At 36.4% G+C, this 10414-nt stretch overlaps 1 protein-coding gene across 1 annotated transcript; it reads left to right on the plus strand.

The window, feature by feature from the left end:
• Positions 1–104: 104 nt before the first annotated feature.
• Positions 105–10164, plus strand: ADAT2 (adenosine deaminase tRNA specific 2; the record flags this gene model as incomplete). Its single annotated transcript, XM_085299298.1, has 5 exons — positions 105–248; positions 7258–7408; positions 7986–8092; positions 9829–9901; positions 10018–10164. Coding segments are annotated over 5 exons (552 nt in total), but the record flags the coding sequence as incomplete, so codon positions are not given.
• Positions 10165–10414: the final 250 nt, after the last annotated feature.

Here is a 10414-nt window from a genome sequence, read left to right on the forward strand (position 1 = left end):
CGGCCGGGGCAGCCCCGGCTCCGGTAATGGTGCCGCTCACGGAGCCGCTCGTTTGAGCGTTTCCCGCGTCRTTTAGCGTTTTTTAAAAATTTATTTATTCTTTTTATGTTTTGGGGGCGTGTGTCTGTGTGTCTGTTTTTCAGGCCAAAGAAGCCTTGGAGCACGGGGAGGTGCCCGTGGGTTGCCTCCTGGTCTACGACAACGAGGTGCTGGGGAAGGGCAGGAACGAAGTGAACGAGACCAAGAACGTGAGTGGGGCCGGGCCGGACCGGGCCGGGCCGGGGCTGCGCTGAGCTCACCGCCCCGCGGCCGCCCGAGGGGTCTGGGGCCGCTTGCCGAAAGCGTCAGCCCCGCCGGGGGTGAGAAGCAAGCAGGTGCTAGGAGTAACTAGCGAAGGAGTAGAAAAGAAAACAGCAAAGATCCTAAGGTCGTACTGCAAGTTGAAGGCGCTGTAGTTCCCGAGAGACGTTTAGATTTCAGGCGTATTTGCTTCCGGAACTGTGTTTGCTTATTTATTTATTTATTTATTTATTAAGAGTTAAGTCCATTGAATAGACCTCTTTATAGTAAGAAATGATTATGCAGATATACAAAGGCAAGGGAATATACAGGAAGCCTCACTTCTGATAAACGAAATTGAAGTACTGTCCAAGTTTCCTTCAGGAAAAACACAGTGAAATATTTCATAGTAAAAAAAAAGGTAACTAGTAATTGACACATCGATATGCTTAGCTGTCTAAACTGCAAAGATTCATTTTTAATTGTTAGTCATGTATCAAAGATGCATGTTAAACTTAAAATCCCTCCTTATATAACAAAGTGAGTAGGATATCATTTGGCAAAATGCTAAAGAAGTAAAGTTGAGTTATTATATTTCATGTGCTAATTTTTGAGAAGTAATAAAACACACCTTGAAAATCTAACTGTTGCTTTTTTTTAAGGAAAACTTTATTACAAGTAAATGAATAAATAAATAAAAGGCTTGTTTTTGGAGAGAGCAGGGAGAAGGAGTTGGAGGAATTGTATAGAGTTGCAAAATATGTAGACTCACAGTCTAATTATTGTTTACCAAAATTATTCCTTTGACAAAGATGTTTCTTCTAAAAAGTTACTGCCATTAAAACTTTGACCTGATACTTGCAATTTTAGCCATTAGATTAGATGTTATAGATGCTGAGAGACCCATTAAAACCAGCAAGGGTTTTATACAAGTGAAGGCTTTGTATAAATGGACTTACGTGCAGGATCAGGCCTTAATTTATATTAGATGTCTCTAATCCGAAAGATATTTTAAAAATGAAAATGAATCTTGTGATTTTAAAAATGTGACATTAAGGGTCGATTATTATATTAATTTGTGTTAAAGGGCAAACCATAACATATCAAAATAATTTTCGTACAGCTCATGAAAGTTAGATGAAATAGAAGCCAGATATTTAAAGTTAAATCAGTGTAAATACTATGAGAAAGCAGACACTTCTTGAGAAAATTATGCCAGTGAAAATAAAACTGTAGGACTCTTGTTAATAAATGGTCAGAATGTAACTGAAGAGGCTGCTAATAAAATCAGAGTCAATTTAAAAAGTATTATGGGCCTCTTTTATATTCATATAGGGTGTCGTGAAGGTATGTGCTTAAATCCAAGCAGTGTGATTTCAAAAACTATTAATATCTTTGAAAAATGAAGTTATTTTTCAACTTATTTTTTAGCCTGAGTTTCTTTTTTTTATGGCTTTAATTTTCATAAATGCTTATCTTACAATGATTGCAAATGTTGGGTATGTAGTGCTTTTAAATTTCTGGTCATATACTTAATTGCTCCATATATTCTAAAAGAAATGGGAGATTGAAAGACACACTGACTGGGAAATGTGAACATAGGAAACTGTTTTCAGTTTTCTCCTAATGTTTTCTGGCATTATTTAAGAAAAATCCTCGGGGGCGGGGGGGGGGACGACGACTTTTTGAACTATTGAGGCAATTCCAGCAGACCGCATAAGTTGATCAAATTCTATTTTAAAACTAATTTCTTGCCCCACCTTATACTGGAAAACTTCTCCAGGACATAATTTTTCAGATGGTTAGAAAACTTTTTATGGTCAGTTTGTATCTCTCTATTCCTGTGCCAGCATTGTCTTGTATTTTAAACAGCTTGGATATACTTAAAGTCAGATCCCCTTTTTGTTTTTCTCTGTTAATCAAGCCAACTGTCTAATCTTCTCTCTGAAAATAAGTTCTCTCTTTCTGATCATTCTRGTAATTCTTCTCTACATCCATTCCAGTTTTAATTTATCTTTCTTGAATGCAGTTAAGTAGAACTATATACTTTATTGTAGATGGACTTTAGCCCATGCCTTGTTTGATAACAGTCATATTTCCCTCTCTCCCGGGAAATAATTCTGCCTATCTCTTCTTGAGCTGCCTGTGCCTTCAATGATGTTCTATTATCCTTTATTATCCTTTTTTTTTTTTTTTTTTTTTTTTTTATCCTGTCTTTAAGGCTGTCTGCTTCTTGTGTGATACTCTAACACTTACCTTCTGGTGATAGCTTTCATCACATGTCATTAGCTGTGTACTGTAGGTTTTTCTGCAATTAAGGCAGTGAATTCAGCAGTGAAAGCACTTAAACAAAATGGGCCTCTGAGCATCATCACTAACAAGTTCGCCTTGGACCAACATTTTTCCTTTCAATACAACTATTCTCATTTGTTTGCCTACCTACACATCTTGTATTATGCTGTTTTCCTCAGACTGACTAAAAGCTTTCAATGAGGTGTTATGCCAGATGAATTGCAGAAGTCCAGATAAAAGATCAATTGTGATTCTCTTGCCTTAAAAAAAAAAAAAACACAAACAACCCCCCCAAAAAAAAAACTATCACAGAAAGTTATTAGGCATGTCAAATATCTTATGTAAGTCCACATTGTGTTTTATTTCCTTTCTCTTTTATATGCTTGTCTTTATTTTACCTCCACAGTTTGTTCTGTTGCCTGTTTTGCTATCAAGACTAGCCTGAATCTGTAGACATCAGATCATATTTCCTTCCTATTTTACATTACAGTGACTCTGTTTGCTCTGACAGGTTTCCATCACGTGATACTCTCTCTTGATGTATTAAAAGCTTTGCCATGGGATTGGCAGCTTCATGCACCAGCTCTCTAGTATTTCTGTGGTGGATGTGATCTATTACCTTGTTTTTTACCCTTCATCCCTCTTCCATCTCCCAACTAATTTCATCATTTTAATGACTTTATTCTGTTTCTGTATCATGCGCTATAATTTTTGCTTCCATACCTTTATTCTGCCTTCCTGCCCCATTCTCAGCATCACCCTTATTGAACGCAAAATATTAATTTTGTTTTGGAGCACTACTATAATTATATGTATGCCTCATCTCAATAGCTGTACCTTCTTTTCACATATTTTGTCTCAACATGTTTTCACAGTTTATGTAATTTATTTTGTAAGGTCTAACTCAACTTGACTTTTGGTGATTCTTCCTTTAGCCTTTGTTTTCTGAACTCTAAAACATATCCTTGTAATGCTTTACTTTTTTCATTTCTTGCGAAGTTCCCACTTCTTAAAAATAACTGTTTATCTAGTTAGGTCTTTAGCCTTCCCCTACATTTTTTTTCCCTTGMTTGGGATTCAGATTGCCACTAGGCTTTGTGTCAAAGAAATTCTGTATCTTCTCCATGATCTAACTGACAGGAGCAGGTAGTGTCATCTTCATCTCTTTTTTGTCTTGTTCCTAAACTATTCATTTGGGTGAAAAAGTTTATTTGCTGAAAGTTTTCAGATTTTTTCAGTCTGTCTATTTTTTTCTTTTCAGTCTGCATACTCTTTCTGCTCCACATAAAACACATTAGCATCAGATAAACTGCTTCTCATTCTATGGGAGYAATTTTCAAAATTATTGATCATGATCTGTGTTCTAGACAAATGTGAAGGAAGTGTATATGTGTACAGCGGTGTTTGTTTTTGTGTTTATTTGTATTGTATTTATTGAGCAATASCGCAGCAAGTATCTGTGCAAGACATTCATTTTGAGTATCCTGACAGTAGGGTCACAAGCTTGTGTTAATACTGTGTTCCTTCTGGCAGCTCACACGCTTGCTTGCTCAGTCTTTCCTAAAACTAACCTTAGTATTTTCTTCATGGTAATAGAAGTGGTCTTTCTCAACTAGGTTTTTTTTTTGTCATCTTTTTTTCTTATGTATGATGCAGTCATACCCCTCCCACTAAAGTATTTTCTGTTTTAGGTACTTTGTTGACACATGCAGGCTTCTCCTCTTTGTTATCTCCTGTTGGGTCACTGTAGCATGTGTCTTCACCCAGAGCACCTTGCAAGTACACTATTTGATAACTGAAAATGAAGTATTGTTCCCCACTCTTAAATTACTGATGATGCCGCAGGATGTTTGAGCTTTAACTCCCTTTGCTCTCACTTGTTAATTCTTGTCTAAGATTTAGAAAGTGAGCTTTTCAGGGAAGGGATGGTATCTTTATTTGTCTGTAAAACATTGGCAGAGCTCGAGCACTATTTTAATGATGCCAAGGCTTTTTCCCCAGTGGCATCAGTTTCAAATAATTTCTTCTTGCAACACTATTTGCCACTCTGTAAGAATTTTCTTTTTTGCCTTGCTACTCTTACTTGCTTTTGTTTTCTTGACTTTAAAGTAACATAGGACTGGGCAAATTAAAAAAAAATACAGGCTTATAGAAGAATGTTGAATTGAGTCAGTGACCCAAAACGAAGGTCATCTTTTTTATATGTTATTTACACTCAAAGGAAGTCAAATAAAAGTGAATCTAGTCATAGCTTAATAGAAAATAATATCTTAAAATCTGATCACATGGATCTGTTTTTCCACGTGTCTTGTCTCTTAAGAGTAACCATTAGCAGATGCTTAAGCAAGGAGCTCAATACACAAGAACAGGGTAAATTAAACCTTTGCATATCCTCCCCATCTTTGGGAGTTCACAGTTTAGGGCCTTYCAAAGTCCGAGGCTGCATTGGGATCATTGTTTCTGATAGCTGTCTGTGCATGTATCCTCCATGAATTTGTCTAAGCCTTTTTTGAACTCATTTATGCTTTTGGCTTGCATAGCATCCTGTGACAATGAGTTCCACAATTTAATTATGTGCTTTGTGAAAGAGTACTTCCTTTTGTTTACTTTAAGTTTGCTGCCTGATAATTTCATTGGGTGTCCACTTGTTATGAGAAATAATAAATCAGAGTTTGCTGTTTGCTTTTTCCACATTTTTATAAACCTCTGCCATAGTCTTCTCCACCTTAACTTGAAAAACAAATGACTATTTTTGATGAGTTACTAGCTGCGGTCTGGTTAGTCTCTCTTTGTATGGACCATTCTATAACTCTCGATAGTCTTTTGTCACCTTATAGTGAGTCTTTTTTGATGTTTCCATATCTTCATGAGGTGAGGGGACCAATACAGTATGTATTATTTAAGAGTTGAATGCACTGGGATTTACTCTGTGGTTTAATAATCTCATTTGTCTACTTTTCTGTTCCATTACCGTAAAAGGTGATATGACTTACAGTAGATACATGGCTGTTCTAACTTGTGTTCTCATGGTCAGCAGAGGCATAAAAGCTACTTTGTATATTCAGTATAAGGAAGTGTTGTAGTTAGAGACATTTCTTGTTCAAGAAATGAAGACTCATTGCTTATATGTTTTCAATTCATACTCAGGAGTTGGAAAGCCAATRTAGTGTTTTGGGGCACAAAATTAGAGTGGCCACAATTTATACTTATTAGTTACAGTAGCTGTAGTAGTTTAAGAGGATTGTTCTGCTGGAGAGCTTTGCACTTTGTGGCTTTGTAAGATGCATGTACTGACACTTCAGCTGATAGGATCTTTTTTATTCAATTCAAAAACTTTTATGACAGCATTTCATCGCTGAGTCTGGAGGAATTATGTCTGTGTGTTGATTCAGACCCACATTTTCATTCTGAATGGATTCTTTCCAAGGATACGTGTAGCAGAGATAAAGTACAGTTTAGATTGCTAAAGTCTTGAGCTAATGCCTGTCAAAACTCTTCTTTTTCCAGAAGAGATTGAAAAGAAGGAAAATACAGCCTTAATTGAAATAAATGTTAGGCTTGGTGACTGGAGAGATCTTTCATGACTAGTATTTTGTGGTATTTTTGCTGTGACATTTGATAAGCAAAACATACTGCTGCAGACATTACAGAGCATTGGAATGATACTGATTTTTCTTCCCCCCCCTTTTCTCTCTCTCTCTCTCTCTCTCTCTCTCTCTCCTTTTTTTTTTTTTTTTTTTCCTCTGCAATTGAAGTCAACACTTACTCCATTCTGCTCAGGTTTTTGTGCTATATTTATCACTGTAGTTTATGAGATACTGGTCTTTCAGTTGTCCTGGACAACAAAGAGAAATCAATATTGCTCTGGTCTTTTTGTAATCAGCTGTATGCTGCAGTCCCAGACTATTTTATGAAGGACTTACTGTGCATGTACCTATTCTCAGGCAGCATTAAACATAATGTACATGCCAGATTGAAAATACTGTACCTATATGGTAGACGAGGTAATTACAGACACATGCTAAAATTAGTGCACATTCACAGTATATTCACTTTCTGCAGACACAGTAACATTTTTAGAGGAAAAGAATTGCAGCAGTAGGAACCAGTGTGTTACTGTTGCCAGAGAAATTAATCTGCCCCGCATTCTTGCTCTTGGAGGCAAACTGAGGGCTAGGTCAGTTTTTCCAGTGGGGTTTGTGTAGCCCATAAACCTCAAAGAGAGCCCTTGTGTCTTGTCTGATTATGCAGGCATGACAAAGAGGAGGGCTTCTGAGCTGACTCCTCTGCCTAGAAGCAGGTAGAASAAACTGGTTCAAGCTTTTGGATTTTGTGAATGTTTTATATGAGATTGAAGCTGAATATGTGGTTACTGGGATTGAGTATTTCTTCTGCAACTTGGGCTTCATGAAACCGAAAATGTTTTCATTAAATCACTTCTGTGTCTTGAACAAGCAGAGGGGTGTGCTAAAAAGAGACCTCTCAAGAAAGCATTACATTGTTGTTTTAACAGAAGTGAAACTAATTGTATTACTAATAGATTAGATGTCAGGCCATTGTACCTTTGAATTAAAAGAGGAATAATTTTATGGCATGGCATTTTATTTCATTTGTGTATGTACAAGTGAGAATGTTAAAGCTGCAGATAATGCAAACTTTAAAAAATGGTTRTTTTTCTTCTCCTAGGCTACTCGACATGCAGAGATGGTGGCAATTGATCGGGTCCTTGAATGGTGTCAGCAAAACAACAAAGTTCATGAGGAAGTGTTTCCAAAGACAGTCTTGTATGTAACTGTAGAGCCTTGTATCATGTGTGCAGCCGCCCTGCGCTTGATGAGTATCCTTTGGTGCTTATTCATGCTSCAAAACCATGTCAGAATACTACTTATTTGGTAATGAGCCGGTGGAGAAGAGCTTGATACTATCAGGCAAAGCCAAAAGAGGTACCATCTTATTGTCTGAGAGACTGTGCGCTACTATTTACTGCATGGTAAATAATGAGAGATTGAGAATGAAAGACAAAAAGTACCATTATGACAAGCAATGATTTCTGTTAGAGATGTGAAAGTACATTTCAGAAATATGTTACTATGTAAAATAATCTAATATTRGTCCAGTGTTCAGTTTTGTATAAGCATAACAGTTTAACAATTGGTAAAACATGGCTTTGTATGCCTCTGCTTTAGAATTCATGCTTCTCCTCTTCTGAGGAAGGCTGGATGTGCTTCTTCAGCAGTACATTCTGTATTATTCAGAAATAAGTTGTGATTTTAGGAAGGAGGAATTATAGTACAGACTGTTTTGTTTAAAAAGTACAGGCACATTTTAGTGAAGTTTAACAGCCACTGAGGTTAGGCTACTCTATTTCCTGTGCTTTCTTTTCACTTTAATTTAATTCCTTGACTTATTTATATAAATTCCACGAGTAATATATGGCTGTCAAAATGAGCGATTTGGAGGCTGTGGCTCAGTCTTGAACATTGCTTCTGGAGACTTGGTAGACACAGGAGAACCATTTGAAGTAAGCTATAAAATGTTTTCGGCTGGGATACTATGTCTAGTTTGGTTACCAGACTTTGAGAATGCTCTTTATCAGTTTAAGAGGACCCAGATGAAAGATGATCAGAAGTCTAGTAAACTTGGTTTAACAAGAAAAGGATGTAAAAAGTCTAAGCTTCTTTTAAGAAAAGAAGATTGAGGGAAAGCCTAATAACCATCTTCAAATATTTAAAAGGATACATCAAAGAGAGAAGGAAAGAATTATACTCAGGGGATGACGTAAGAATAAATATGTCTAAAAGATTTGCAATACTCAAAAATACAAAAAAGTGTATGCTGCAGGAGGAGACATAAGGGAAAAATTATTTTAAACTGCAGAATGTACAAACATAATCAATAAAGATCAAGTAAAAGCAACTTAGTAAGTTATTGTTTCTTAGCTGAGACAGTGAAACTGATTGTGTTCTCAGTCTATCCATACACAAGATAAAATGCATTAGCTTAGAACTACTTCCTATAGCTCAAATCCCAAAATACATTTGGACTACAAAAGTAGCAGAGGATATTTGGTTTAGACATCAGGAAATTTTGCTGAACAAAAAGGATACTGAAGCACTGGAACAGAGTGCCTGAGGAGAATGAGGCATCTTTGTCATGAATGTTTCTAAGAAAGGCTGGACAAGCATTCAGTAGAGGCATAGTATACATCAATATAGAYGTTACAGCATTATAAAATTATACATTATGTATGTTATATAGACACACATGCATATAGAGTGAAATTATTTATAGCATTATATTTATCACCTCATACACAGTTGGAGATGATCCTGCTTTGTACAAGGAGAGTGATTAGATGCCCCTTAGAGTTCTTTCTAGATTTAACATTTTTGATTTAATGAATATAAATATAAGTAATACATTTCAGTACTGTGAATACACACTAAAGGCTCGAGGCTCAAAAAGCATTTCAGTCAGAAAGACTGTACTGTTTGGTGGTCTTGTGTAAACATACTAAGCATCTTTCAGGGAGCTTATTTGTGAGCCTAATATCTGAATTAATTTCTATGGTCAGTACTGAAGGAGAGTTCATTTGATAACAACATTGGCAGGTGATATTTAATTTTCCTGTGTGCCCAAAACACAGAAAGGAGAAGATTCATTTTACTACAAATCCTTCYTTTGTTCCTCTAGGCAACTGCAGTGGGATATATGGGTACGATTCATTACCTTCTRTGCAGGTGGATATTTTCTTAGTGGCATTAAATGCTTTGTCTTTCATATTCATGACCTGGAGAAATATTTTAGAAAAGTTGAAAAGGCTTGAGAGGTGACTATTAGAGATAAAGAACAGCTATATTGAGGCGTGCTTTCTGACAGGAATCTTGTCTACAAATATCTGTCTCCTGCATTTCCAGGTGCTTCTTACTTGTATGGAGTAAGTGGAAAGCACATTAATAAGAAAGAAATTAGAGAYTGCGTAAACAATATACTTAAGTTACTAAAAAAGTTTGTTCTACTTTAAACTTAAGTACTAGAGATGATTTACTCTACTAAGCCTCAGCATTGTGTTTTTCAAATGTATTAGGTCTTCAACCTGGAAAGGAGGCTTTCTGATCCCAGATAGTCAGCAGTACATTTTAAATGAGCAGAGTAAATAGTGCAGTTCTTTACAAATATTTTGTACTTAAAGTATTATTGTGAAGCATAGGATGTTATTCTCAGATGTGTTCACGAACTTCCTTCTGATTTGAACAGTGCGTTGCTGGCTATCGTGCCAAAGAAGCTGTGGAATTGTTAAAAGCTTTCTACAGACAAGAAAATCCCAATGGTAGGTTTCACATTTATGGATTTATTTTGATCCTGACCTAACTTAAAAAAATGCTGGCACTGATGTTACTGTAATTCATTTCTGATGTTTTCTCTCTGTTTCCCTCTTTTTGGCAGCACCAAAATCAAAAGTACGGAAAAAGAAACATCGTGGTTCGTCCAGCACTGATGGGATACAGAAACTCACAGAATAATGATATAAAAAGATTTCTTCAGTGTCCTCCTTTTTTCGGAATGGATTTTCATATTAAACTATATCAAGTATGTTCTGTACAGTGTTTTTACTAAGGGGATACTTACTGCCTGTTCACAGAATCACAGAATGGTTGAGGTTGGAAGGGACCTCTGGAAATCATCTAGCCCATCCTCTCTGCTCAAAGCAGWCTGTTCCTCCATCTTTATGTATGTCAGTGATTTATTTATTTTTCTTATCATACGTGACCGAACTGAAGAATAAGTGCTTGGTTGGTTGTTTTTTTCTGAGGAAGGGGAGAATTTATAGGTCAGACTGTTG

Source organism: Rhea americana, unplaced genomic scaffold, assembly GCF_003343005.1.
Source record: "Rhea americana isolate MKP2758 unplaced genomic scaffold, rheAme1 scaffold_149, whole genome shotgun sequence".
In the NCBI taxonomy this organism is placed as follows: Eukaryota; Metazoa; Chordata; class Aves; order Rheiformes; family Rheidae; genus Rhea; species Rhea americana.